The sequence below is a fragment of the Trifolium pratense genome, linkage group LG5, assembly GCF_020283565.1.
Source record: "Trifolium pratense cultivar HEN17-A07 linkage group LG5, ARS_RC_1.1, whole genome shotgun sequence".
Lineage (NCBI taxonomy): Eukaryota > Viridiplantae > Streptophyta > Magnoliopsida > Fabales > Fabaceae > Trifolium > Trifolium pratense.
In genome coordinates this window covers 38,952,682-38,966,586 of record NC_060063.1, presented here as the reverse complement: position 1 = coordinate 38,966,586, position 13,905 = coordinate 38,952,682, and the positions used below count along the sequence as shown (strand labels likewise).

The 13,905-nt window shown below is 33.4% G+C and overlaps 2 protein-coding genes across 5 annotated transcripts; both read left to right on the top strand.

The window, feature by feature from the left end:
- The first annotated feature begins 498 nt into the window (after positions 1–498).
- On the top strand, positions 499–5,098 carry LOC123885574 (probable protein phosphatase 2C 40). Of its 3 annotated transcripts, XM_045934858.1 has the most exons (6): positions 499–660; positions 758–807; positions 2,310–2,393; positions 2,515–3,603; positions 4,352–4,616; positions 4,699–5,098. In XM_045934858.1, exons 4-6 carry the CDS (start codon positions 2,524–2,526, stop codon positions 4,824–4,826), a joined length of 1,473 nt encoding a protein of 490 aa, XP_045790814.1. In that variant the 5' UTR covers positions 499–660; positions 758–807; positions 2,310–2,393; positions 2,515–2,523; the 3' UTR covers positions 4,827–5,098. The 3 variants fall into 3 exon arrangements, with proteins under 3 accessions (XP_045790814.1, XP_045790812.1, XP_045790813.1); XM_045934856.1 differs by lacking the exons at positions 499–660; positions 758–807 and adding an exon at positions 1,557–1,750; XM_045934857.1 differs by lacking the exons at positions 499–660; positions 758–807 and adding an exon at positions 1,557–2,072.
- A 3,882-nt stretch (positions 5,099–8,980) lies between these two features.
- Positions 8,981–11,988, top strand: LOC123885475. Of its 2 annotated transcripts, none has more exons than XM_045934760.1 (12): positions 8,981–9,239; positions 9,369–9,642; positions 9,744–9,834; positions 9,933–10,054; positions 10,144–10,234; positions 10,354–10,522; positions 10,607–10,764; positions 10,859–10,979; positions 11,074–11,244; positions 11,349–11,396; positions 11,489–11,542; positions 11,629–11,988. In XM_045934760.1, exons 1-12 carry the CDS (start codon positions 9,102–9,104, stop codon positions 11,794–11,796), a joined length of 1,605 nt encoding a protein of 534 aa, XP_045790716.1. In that variant the 5' UTR covers positions 8,981–9,101; the 3' UTR covers positions 11,797–11,988. The 2 variants fall into 2 exon arrangements, with proteins under 2 accessions (XP_045790716.1, XP_045790715.1); XM_045934759.1 differs by having other exon boundaries at positions 11,349–11,402.
- Positions 11,989–13,905: the final 1,917 nt, after the last annotated feature.

Here is a 13,905-nt window from a genome sequence, read left to right as displayed (position 1 = left end):
TCAATTACTTCGAGTGAATTAATCTCTATAATTGTGCGCGGAATATAACTTTAGTTTACAAAAAAAATATGCGTAGAATATATGACATTAATTAATACTTTATAGATAATGATGATATAATATATGATGAGTGAAAATAATTTTAAATAACATTTAGACAAAATTCTAGCCCGTGTTTGGCACGGGTGTCCAAACTAGTATATTTTTTTTAATTGAACATAAATTAGATAAAAGCAGGCGCGGAACGCGCTTGCATGACCCGTTAGTTATTATAACAACGGTAACATTAATGACCGTTTTATGAATTCAAACTCGTACAATTAAATGATAATAATAATAATTTAAAAGACAAATAAATAATAGTTCGTTTTTTTAATGAAAAAAATAATAGGGTTTTTGACTAGTCATAAATGAATTAAGTCTTAGTCAAAAAAAAGAAAAATGAATTAAGTCAAAGAAATAAAAGATAAATAAATGAATAATAAACAAAGAAAAGATAAAAAGAAATAGAGAGAGAGAATCATGAACCATGAAAAATTTGGTTGCTTATAAAAAGGGGAAAAACAGCTTCTCTTCTCTACCATTCGAATTTGCAACAATCTCGCTTTTCGCGTCTCATTCAAGGAACAAAGCACTTATTCTCCACTTACATTAATTCAAGTAACAATCCCTTTTCTCTTCTCTTCATAATTCACCTTCACTTCTTCCATAATTCTTATCATAAATCTGTGTTTTTTTTCCCTCTTTCTGTGTGTAGCTGCATTTTTAGCTTCTTCACTGATTCATTGGCTTCTTAAGGATCAATTGGTAAGTGGGTTTTCCTTCTTTTATTAATATTTAGTTTATTTTTATGTAAAAATGAAATTTTTAATTATTTAATAAGGTGTGTTTGTTTGTAGAAGATTTTGTGTTTCTGAGTTTCCTATGTCATATGTTTCTGTTTTTCTTTGTGGGTTTTGACTATTTTATGAAAAAGATTCTAGCTTTATGCTTTAAGCTTCAATAAAATAAATGGGCTATTGAGAATTATGAGTAATTGTTTTTAGTTTATTAAAATTCAATTTTTTAGGTTTGAAAACTGTGTTATGTAATCTAAGGTAGATACTTGAAAATCACTCAAAATTTGTGTTGATTCGACAAAAATAATAGAAAACAAATATAAGTTTAGTTTCAGCATTAATATTTGTTTTCTTGTTTTTTTTTGCCGAATCAGCATTGATTAAGTCAATGTCTTAGTCGTAAGGATGAGTAATACTATGAGGTTCTACTTACGAGGAGTCACATCATATCGATTGTATGACATGTTTTTTTTTAATTAGGTTAAATAATTACAGGCTGGGAAGTGATATCAATGGGCCTTTGGTGTGATTTTATATGAAGTTTTGTCAAGTGTTTGTTATAGTTAATTAGGCTCTTGCATTAACCAATGGTTGTAAGTATTAGTATAATATAAGTGTCATTGTCAATGATGTTTGATTGAGTAAGAGAGAGATTGGAAGCAAGTAAGCAACTAGGATATTTGATTTTAGTACACATAGATTTGTGTTTCTAGACTTTTGTCTTTTGTATTTTTCCCATTCACAGAAAAAATTAATTGAACATAATTTGGTATTTTTGGAATGAAATGCCTCAATTTAGTCAATTTACAACTTGAGATTCTTGCCATTCATTTACTGTGAAGTTGGTTTATCTTCTTGGCCTCTCTGTGATGTTATGCTGATACTGTGTTTAATGTTTATAGAGCCTTTGAGTTAATCTCTCTCTCTCTCTCTCTCTCTCTCTCTCTCTCTCTCTCTCTGTGTGTGTGTGTGTGTGTGTGTGTGTCTCTCTCTCTGTCTGTCTCTCTGTGTCTGTGTGTGTGTGTGTCTCTCTCTGATTGTCCATGCTTTTGTTATGTTCTCTATAACCCTTTCCTCACTAGTCTTGATTTCAAAGGAGAATTTTATACCATTATTTGCAGATATTGAGAGAGTTGATCCGACGCTGAATTTTATACTATGTTTGAATTGAAGTTAATATTACAGTGAAACATAATTCTACTTCGATGAATCTCTGTTGCTTTTCCATTTATTGTATGTAATTAATGTTATCATCACAACTTAAATTGCTCTCTGGTCATATCGTTTAGTAGCATGCTTCGTAGTACTTATATACTCGCTAATACCTGCAAAGTACACAAATTTAGATACTTTCATGCATTAACCGTCAAAAAAGTGATTATGTTATCACAATTCGTTGCTAATTCGTTTCAGTGTTGTCATTTCTTTATCTGTTGACCTGATGGCTGCTTACTCCTGTATGTGGTGCAGGCTGCAAAGTTTACCGATTAAACCCTTGTTGGAGCATTATTTGGTATATCAATTGTGCCATTACACCATCTAGAAAATCAATCAGTTGAGTTTTCTATATCAAATATGAATTTCATTTACATTTCGTATGTTACTGAAAGTTCTGTTTTATTTAGAAACATATACCAGTGATATTGATATTGTTGAGAATGAATTTCTTAAACAGGAGGTAGCCATGCTTAGTCCTGAAGGTGAACTGAAAATAAGTTTCGGCTATCAATGCAATAGCCACAAAGGCATCCCTTGCAAAGTTGCCAATGGCTGCAAAATCATTCCTGAATTCCGAAGAACGAGCAGTTTCTCTTGCTTGTCAGGTGCTGCCATAAGTGCAAACGCTACACTTGCCAACACAAACATCTGCAATGGTTTGATAGGAGAAGAAATCCTTCCGAATTTGGACTCTCCTAATTCATTTCGGCGGGTACCCTCTTCGCCAAATTTTGGAGACACGCTATCATCTTCTCTCCATAGTAGTTTGTCAAACCTAAGTTGCAGCCCGTCCAGTCCAAGTAATATGCTTGAAAATGACCCTTGTTCGTTAAGATTCATGAGCCCTCCTTCTAGAAGTGATTGTTTCCATAATGCTACGGAAGTACAAGTAGCAGGAGGAGCTGCTGGCGAAGATAGAGTTCAAGCAGTTTGTTCCGAAGAAAAGGGGTGGCTTTTTTGCGCAATTTATGACGGCTTTAATGGGAGGGATGCAGCGGACTTTCTTGCCTGTACACTTTATGACTCTATTGTATCTTATCTGAATACAATAGATTGGGATTCAGAACCAAATTCCATCAAGAATGCTTCTGACAACGAGTGTTTGGATGATAGTCGTATTCTTAATGGGTGCCAATCTTCATCGAGTAAATCATTTTCGCATGTGGTACTTGATAACCTCAAACACATTCTTAGTCAGGTTGAGAATGATTTCTTGTACATGGTTGAGCAGGAAATGGAGGAACGTCCAGATTTAGTCTCAATTGGATCTTGTGTTTTACTCGTGCTTCTTCACGGGAATGATTTGTGTACACTCAATCTAGGGGACAGTAGAGCAGTGCTTGCGACATGCAGTACAAGTAATGGAATGAACGGGAATGAGAGATTGAAAGCTATTCAGCTTACTGATGGTCATACTGTTGACAATGAAGATGAAAGAACTCAACTTCTTGCTAGTCATCCTGATGATCCTAAGACCATTGTATCAGGGAGAGTGAAAGGCAAATTGAAGGTTACGCGCGCTTTTGGAGTTGGCTACTTGAAAAAGGTTGGTATCTCTTTAAAGTTTTAGCCAATTAGTTTCCAAATGATTTTGGATACTGATTTTTTGCAGTAGCATTTGTAGTTATGATTCATTCGATGATGCTGATCAACTTTTTGATTTGACAAAGTTGTCTGTTTGGTGAATTAGACTTAGAAGCTATGCTTGTTTGGATATTACGAATAAGATGAAAATGATACTATTAGTATTAGACTGTAACTAGTAAGCAATTGAATAGAGTCAATACTTGCTTTAAATAGGACTAATGATATTTTGTTACATTTTGACATCAATTAGGGTAAAGATACATTTATGACACGTTTACAAGGAAGATATGTTCGTGTTTTCCGTGTTTTTATTACATGTATCTTGTTGTAAGTTGTGATCGTCATTTGCATATATAGTTATATATTAACAAAAAAATACCATTTTACAGATATAATGCATTTTTGTAATGTGTTTTTGTTAATGTATAACTGTGTCAATATATTCTAGATTCTAGACCACATCGTATCTTTAGTTTTTAAGAATGTCGCATATCCTCGTATATATGTTGTATTACACCGGTGTCGAATCATGTACGTGGGCTTTATAGAAAGATAGTTATTTCAAATTTATACAGCATCCAAATAGATGGAAGAGTGTTGTGCATTTTCTGAGTTTGCTCGTCTACTTATCCAATTTTCGGAGTTTTCTGAGTTTACTCTTCTTACCAAAAATATCTAAACTTGATTTTATTTTATTTTTCATGCAGAAAATTCTGAATGATGCATTAATGGGAATCCTTCGAGTTCGTGATCTTAAAAGCCCACCATATGTTTCAACTGAACCATCATTGAATGTGCATAAAATCTCTACTTCTGATCAATTCGTTATAGTTGCAAGTGATGGTTTATTCGACTTCTTCAGCAACGAGGAAGCAGTAAATCTCGTCGAGTCTTACATCTTAAGCAATCCTCACGGTGATCCAGCTAAATTTCTCATTGAAGAATTAGTAACAAAAGCAGCTGATTCTGCAGGTAGTTTTACGAGATCTCTTTCAAAATTTTATGAATAGATATTTGTGTTTTATTATCGGTTACCTGATCGATTCTCTTACAGGTTTCACCACGGAGGAGTTGATGAATGTTCCGGATGGGAGGAGGAGAAAGTATCACGATGATGTCACTGTAATGGTGATCATCCTTGGGATGAATAAACGGACTTCAAAGGCGTCAATTTGCATCTAAACAGTCGCCAAGGAAAATTTGGGTATGAAGCTTTTCGATAGACAGCTTAGTCATGTAGTTTATTCTAGAAAGTTATGATATTCAAAGATTGTACATATGACAATTTTGAACTTAGAATCATTAGTTCCTTTGGTATTCAAATATTTTGTTTTAGTGGTTCCATTTTGCAGTAGAAATCTATGTTAAATTAAATATAGGTTGGTTTACAGATTATGATGAATTCAATCCATTATTTGCTTGCCATAATAATATATTTGTGGAATTCAAATTAATTCACAATATCCTTACTGTTCATTTTTGTTTTTCATTTATAAAGTTTGGTTGCGGGAACTTTTTCTTCGATGAAAATCAAGCTCTTAATCTTATGAAGCACGGACACCGGACACTGACATGTTAACACCGATAATAATTGCAAAAATGACATATTCAATGTAATCATAAGTGTCGGTGTCGGACACCGACATGTGTCAGACACCAGACACGCCTAATACGAGGAATGTCCGTGCTTCATAGCTCTTAATTGCTTGGACAAAAAGGCATTGGTGACTATTTCTAAAATCTATACTATATGTGAATGAGGGTCCTTCCGCATAATGCCCTTTGAAGTTTGAACAAGTATCTTCATCTAGATGCCAGTTTTATTAAATTACTTACTACTCCTTAGGCCGGTCAAACTTTCAAGGGTATTTGTGCAATATACCAATGATGTGAAATTCTCATTTAGAGTATTAATTCCACTTGATAGTCACAAGTGGTTCTTGGTAATAATTTGTCAAAAAAGAAAGTGACTCTTTGGAAGGCATTGACTTATAGAAACGTTCTTGGGCAATCACGAGGGGGCAGCCAGGGGATCATCCACATTGGGTTTAAGAACAACTTCATAAGTGAGTTGCACACCATACTTCAATCCAAAACCTTAAGGTGTTAGGTTTATGGGTCATCTCACTTATAAAGTGTTCAACCTCCACTTTTCTAAACAATGTGAGACTTAACCATTCACACTTGCCACAACAATCTCCCCCTCAAGTGTGAGTTCATCCCCTCTTGGATATGCTCCCCCTCAAGCGGAAGCTTTCTTCATCCTACACTTTTACCGCTGTAAGCCACACTGCTCCACGTGACTCTCCGCCTGACCACATTTGTCAGGAAGACTTTCGATACAAGGAGCCAGTTCAACCCTTCGTCGAACCATCGGCTCTGATACCACTGTTGGGTCATCACGAGGGGCAGCCAGGGGGGTCATCCATATTGGGTTTAAGAACAACTTCACAAGTGAGTTGGACACCACACTAAGTGTTGAACTGACTCCTTGTATCGAAAGTCTTCCTGACAAAGGTGGTCAGGCGGCGAGTCCCGTGGAGTAGTGTGGCTTACGGCGGTACAAGTGGAGGATGAAGAAAGCTTCCGCTTGAGGGGGAGCATATCCAATAGTGGATGGACTCACACTTGAGGGAGAGATTGTTGTGGCAATTGTGAGTGGTTAAGTCTCACATTGCTTGGAAAAGTGGAGGTTGAACATTTTATAAGTGAGATGACCCATAAACCTAACACCTTAAGGTTTTGGGTAAGAGTGTAGTGTCCAACTCACTTGTATAGTTGTTCTTGAGCCCAATGTGGATGATCCCTTGGCTGCCCCCTCATTGTTGACCCAACAGTTAAGATCTAAAGTTTTGGTGGCTGGCAGAAAAGTTTTACTTTGACCATACATATAACTAATTTCTTCAATATACTTCTAGAATTTTAGAATTATATTTTGACATTTTTTTATATTTATAACTGGATGGAGTATATATTTGCACTCCTTATCACGTATATCCATCTTTTGCCTATGAAACTAACATTAAAGCTTCAGCGACTCCTTTTATCTTTAATTCAAAACAGTTGAGCTACTCAGCCCTCACATTGATAGCTAATATATTCTAATATTGTTATTTTTTTTTACCAAATTATAATATTGTCAATAAATAAACTTTATAATATATTTGTGTTAGGTAATAATGATATTACATAAAACCTGACATATAACACTCCCATAGGTAAAAGTTGAGTAAAAAAAAAAAATACTCGTAGAAGTTGAAAAAAAGGAAAAAAAAAAAAGCATATATTAACGCAAAGGTATGAGTTCAGATTCAGAATTTTTTTTTATTTTTTTTTTAACAGTCAATGGTCTTTCTTTACATTTCTTCTCATTCTCCCATTTCTTCTCTAATTTTCTCTTATTAATTTACTCTTTTTTTCATTTTCGTTTTTTCCGGTGTAAACGGCCACATAGTCCGTCGTCGGTTAGTCATAACGATCTCATTCATGTTCTTTGATGACGGTTGAGATCATCATACTAATCGGTGATGGGATTTTTGGGACCTATTGAGATCGCTATGACTAACTAAAAGGGTTCGGGATCCGCTCGGATTTACTTTTACCCCAAGAGGAAGAGGAAGAGGTAGAGGTGGTTATGGTGAATTCGTCTATGCCAGATTTCCTATTAGGGGATTTATTGAATGTCCCTAAAAGTTGCAGCCTGACCATCATCATCTTTAACTCCTAGAAAGAGAGAGATGTGGGGCGTGAAATCTTAAACCTTTCTAGTTTTTGAATTTTTTTCCCATCTTCTACTTAGGTGACAGGTTTTGTTCGTTACTTAAGTAGCAGACATAAGTATTTACTCCTTCCGTCCCAATTTGATTGACACAGTTGACTGTTGTGCACTATTCACACATGTTGCTTTGACCTTATTTTTCTACTAATAAACAAAAATAAATATTAGCATATAAGATGTTGTTTGATACGTCTCGATTAGTATTTTCAAAATATCAAATTTTTACTATTATACAATTAAAAATATTAATCGTCAAAATTATGCACCATCATGCGTGAAACAGTCAACTGTGTCAATCAAATTGGGACGGAGGGAGTAGGTAATTTAGCAGGGCGCTTGAGAAAACTGGTAAGTGCTGAAAGAAACTTGTATACGAATATTAGGGTTGGGTCTAGCCTAAAGGGTAAGTCGTTTCCTCTTATTTGAGAATTTCTCCTTCCACACCCTACATTATCAAAAGTCTCCCCAATTCTTTCTTTCTTTTTTTCCCCAATTTAACCCTCTCTGAATTTTGAAATCATTAAGGACATCTTCATATCTACCATTCAAAGAAACATATTATCCAATACAATATAAGAATATTACTGTCCCTGGTAAATTCTAAAATGCCCCTGCTTAATAAACTGCCATGTGTCCATTTTAAGGGCAATTGATGTCCAAAAAACTGCTAACTGAACTAAATTGTGTTGAACCAAGCCATATATACATAACCAAGCCGCAAGTACATATTTGTGACACAAATTCACTTTTTAATATAAGCCATGGTTGGAAACAAATTCAGCCGGTTACATTTGAAATGAAAGTACACCTGTCAAATCAACCTCTTTTGCAACAAAACATCTTTTGTCTCAAATAAACTGACATTTTTCCCTCTCTCTATACACCAAAAGCTCACCAACTCTGTCTTGGTTGTCTCTCCCAGAAACTGTTCTCAGCAAGCAAGATTTTGAGGTAACGTTTTCATCTTCTTTCATTTCATCTCCTTGCATTTCATTCATCCGATTCATAAGATGTTTTCATCTTCTTATGCGAACTTTAAAATGTAAGATCACAAGTCTGAGTTTAGGTTTTGAGTAAAATTTGCATTCATGGTGTTGAGCTGTGTTTAACAGTTATAACTTTTGTGTTTTTGTGTTTTCACCACTTTATTTTCATGTTTAAAGTTATAAGTTTTGATATTTTCATGAAATCGTTTTTGGTTATTAATTTCTTCAACAACTTAATACTCTGTTTTTTAACTTCAAAGTTTAGATCTTTTTATGTTTTCATATTTGGGTTTTAATGGTTCCAAAGTTTTTTTTAAATGTCGGTTTAACGCTTCAAATGTTGGTTCTTTTGATTTTGCTTTAACGGTTGGTCATTTGAGTTAGAAAATTTTTAAGTTATGTTTTATTGATGTTTTATTTTAATGTTTAAAGTTGTAATACTTCAAAGTTTTGCTATTTTGATGTGTTCATATTTTTGTTTTTCTGCTTCAAAATCTATGTTTGTATCTCACTTTTAATGCTTCAAAAGTTGAAGAAGTTGTCTTATATATTTTGAAGTCATATGTTTTGTTTCTAAGTCACTTTTAGTGGTTGAAATGTTGAACAAGTGTCTTACAGATTTTGAAGTCATGTTACTTTTAAAACTGCTAATAATGTGTTGTCCTTTTCAAGTATATTTCGATATTTCAGCAAATGGCTAGGGCTTTTGAGTTTATCAAAGACATCACTGACCGTAAGGATCTATGGAAAGTAGCTGTCAAAGTGAAAGATAAATGGAGTGCTACCAAAGATGGGAAGGAGTACTTTGAAATGGTTGTGGTAGATGCAAAGGTAAAAATCAAATAAATTATTAAAACATTTAGTTTTGAGGTTGATGTTCAGAAATAATGTTACAATACATTCATTTGTCAAGAAAAAAAACAAACATTACATACAGAGATTAATATTATTTAATTTCAGGGAGATGATATCTTTGTCTTAGTTCCAAACGAGTTGAAACAGAAATTTGAAAATGAGATTCCTATCATTGTCAAAAACACTTACACTATGCAGAACTTTCAAGTATCAAAGAATGATGACCAATTCAAGCCATCACACCATGAATTCAAGTTGGGGTTCAATGGTGGTACATTAGTTAATGATGTCAATGTTCATGAAATTGCTGACCCTGTTACAAAGTTCAAATCTTTTGTGGATATTATTAATGGGAATTTTCGTGAAGATTACTTATATGGTAAATACTGTCATTTTCTATGCTTAAAGTGAATTATTTTTGGTTTGTTGTTTGATTTATCATCCTAAAAGTTTACATTATTTGTCATTGTCTATTTGTAGATATCATTGGAATGGTAGATGAACTAGGTTTTCAACAACCTAATCATGGAAACAGGAAAGTTCAATCAAACTTTTTTCTTCGAGACTTAAGGTATATTCTGCAATTGATAACTGTCTTAAATTATATTTGATCTATTATAACATTTTGATGTTCAAATCACTCATGATTTATATTGGATACATTTGTAGCAACAATCTGATTAATTGCACTCTGTGGGAAAACTATGCGATGAAATTCTTCAATGTACAGAACAAAGCAAATGATGGTCCAATTATTGTATTCATGAAATATGCCAAGATTAAAGCTCAAGGTTTGATAAAATATATACATATAACTGTGAATCCAATTATGTATGCATATATATATAGAAAATATATTAATAACATATTTATTCTGCAGGCAAATATGCCTTGAACATTTCAAACACCTGGAGTACTACGAAGCTTTTCATCAATGATGATGTTCCAGAGATCATTGAATTCAAAAAATGGTAGATAATTAAAAGTTTCTAACACCTTTTATTTTCTATGTGTCTTATGGCAATCACATGTGTCTTATAGCAATCACATTACATAGGTCTGCTAACTGTATCCAAAATTATTTTCTCAGTTTAGCTGCTGGTATTGAAAATGGAACAATTAATGCTGTTGCTGAGACTCCATCTCAAATGAGATCTCAATCAAGTGGAGCAACACAATTTGTTCCATACACACCAGAGCAGAAATTCTATTACAATGCTGAAGTCATGCCTCTTAGCAAAATTGTCCAACTACCTCAGGTTTAATGTTATGTTTCTCATTATTTGCCTGCAGCTGTACATTGTTCTTCTTATGTTAACAAATGCACTTTTTGTTTTATCAAGGATGCTAAATGTGTCACAGTCATTACCACAGTCAAGATTAAACCCAGTAGAGGTGGTTGGTACTATCTTACCTGTTTTAAATGCCCAAAACAGTGTTTTGGAGTAGCTCCTCCTTATAAATGTGGAGATGATCATGAAACTGAGACTGAGATCATAAGGTTAATATTGGTGTATCTGATTTTATACATTCATATTAAACTTATCTTTCTTCTTCAATGGAATGGTTATATATTCATTATTTATTCATTACAGGTACAAACTGGATGTTGAGGTTGCTGCTGGTGATGTAAAGGCAACTTTTGTCTTTTGGGACCGTGAATGTGCTCAAATATTGGGAATTAGTGCCGCTGACCTTCGTGCTGAAATGCTTGCGGTGAAAATTCATTTTATTTTTCTTTTCCTTACAATACTAATTTGAATTATTTGTACAACCACTTTATATTGATGGCTGTTTTGTTAATGAATAGCTTGGAATAAATGATCCTTTGAGTAATCCAGTAATAATGGATGACATTGCTGGCAAAACTTTGGATGTTAAGCTTAAGTGGCAAGCTAAATGGAAAACTGGGTCTGTCATTGGTATTCATGAAAGTCCTGAATTTGCCCTGGACATTCAATCTCAATTTCCAGCTGCCAATGTTAGTATTTTACTTAAGTATTGGAATTGTTTCCTGTTTGTTTCGACTGAAATCCATTTTCATAACAAATTATAACTACTTATTCCATCATTACCATTATGCAGGTTCCTCAAGGAAAGTTGCAACTACCTGCAAAAGAAGCCAATTATGAGGTGATGGTAATGTTACATTGATTTTCATATGCTTTAATCAATATTCAAACTCGAATGATTAAATCTTATTATGTTGCTATTATCAATTTTAGGACAATACTTCTGCTGAATCTTCTCAGAAATCTGACAACATTATTTTTCCAACGGTAAATTTCATACAAATATCATTTTATCAATGCGATTGTTTAAAATTATATGATGATGTATAATGATTTAGTTGTCAATGTTATAGGTTTCTTTGTCTGCCTCTGATGAAGTGGATCCTGACATAATTGATATGAGTACACCACCAAAGCGCTTAGGAAAACAACTTCAATCTCCCGCTGAAATCGATGTTGGCTCTGTCATAGCATCAAAAGCTTCTTCCACAAAGATGCTCAAGAAACCTAAGAAGGAATAGCTGCTTCAACAAGTTTAATGTTTCACTATATGGAAGATTTTACATGTTGTTTATTTAGCCATTTTGCTGGGACAAACTTTTACCTCCTATTGCTAGGTTATTAAATCTTTTGTGTTGTGGTCATATAATTACATTATTTCAAGGATATATTTTATGACCTATATTTTGGATGTATTGTAATGTGTTGCATCTAAGTACAACAATCTGACTGATATATTATGATATTATATTTTAAATGGATGAAACTTTATTTCTATACTTATTGCTTGGTCAAATAGTTTGGTATCACATTAATTATCTACCTCATGACAGGTTCATATTTTAGAGTTCCTCCATTTAATATCATGTAACAACCTACAACTAATCCTCAATGGCAATTACTAACACATAACTCTATCTATAAATAGTCTTCCACTTCCATAACTTTGGATACATTGTTTTACAATACTCTCCCATCTATAACATGGATGTATATGCCTATGAGGATGTCAATACTGTTCTTGGTACCAGGTTCAAAAAATCCATCTTAACTACAATACATGTCAAGGATGTTGTAAGTGCTACATTTTTCAAATTTTTACACTATTTTTTTTAGCTAATCATTATTTCTGACTTTTATCACTAATTTCATCTTCAACATAACAGCCATTTGGTGAAATCGATCTTGTGTTTGCTTATATGTACTCTGATGAGTTAGATGCTCAGTGGAAAGTGTATGCAGGCAATCACTTGCATTTACTTACTTGGAATCAATGTCTTGAACAACCTCTAATATCAAAAGGATGGACAGAACTTCGTGATTTGCTTCAGTTAGAGTACCAGTTTTATAAAATGGATTTGGTTTATTATGGTGATAACATTTTCCAATTGGTTCTTCCTTTGACAGAACCATGTCCAACTAATGAGTTTCCTTCATTTCACTCTCTTTCTACCAAACTCCCAGAACCATTTACATTTGAGATAGTATTAGCAAGTGACTCAAATGGATCAATAGAAGAATTAGTTGAGTCTTTGAGTCTTTTCATTTCAGTGATTAAGCTTACTTTGATTTTCCTTTCCTTATTATGGATTAATACTTACACATTTCCCTTTATTTAAAACCATATTATGCAGATATTAAACAAGTGGTTTGGTGACTATATCACATCTTTTCATTCTTATTTGGTGCTTGAAGGTCCGGTTGCTGAACCTTATTTGGCTGAAATTATTCAAACACCAGGTCCAAATGGAGTCAAAAAAATTGAGTATCAAGCATGGCACAAATTCTGCTCTGAAAATTATTGCAAAGCTGGGGATGTACTCAAGTTCAGCTTCTTGAATATTGCAAAGAGTAATATAGTTGATGTTGACATTGATAGAGTTGTTAATTAATCCAACTATCAACTAATGTTAGTTCTGCTTTTGTAATGCTAATGACCATTACAGCTGTATTGGATTTTATCTTAGCTATTATGTCATCTTTTCTTACTTTTTGTTCGTACTATTGAAGTAATGGTGTTGTTAACAACCACTTTGAAATGTGACTTTTCTTTTAGCTTATGTTCTTCCCAACATCTGATACTACTAAAATAATATCCATATAGTACAGTTGCATCAAAGAAATATTGGTTATTAACCACAATGTCTTTACATCGATTGAAGACAAACACCTATATGCTACCACAATTATCACAGCTGGACTGTATAACATAGACTTTGACCTTTTCTTTCACAATTCATGCTGATTTTGCATAAATAATTAGGTGGGCATTTAATGAACTGGCATTGTTAGTGTAACATACAAGTAAACAAGCAAAAAATGCATAGTTCAACTTTTGCCAGCTGCAAAGTAGTTACCTACATTTCCATAGTTAGGTCTAACTTAATTTTTCCATCGACAATCACCATACTCTCCCTCCAACTTAATAAATTTGAATGGAACTTAAATTTCAAAGTTCCCACCATAATGGAAAAAAATTGCAGTTCAAAATTCAAACTGATATAACATTTCATTATATGTTCCTATATCATGCTGTTAGTTTACAAAGACTAAAACATATTTTTAGTTCCTTATCAAACACAAACAAAAACGAAGATACTCATTTAATAACATACATTTTAAATATCTTT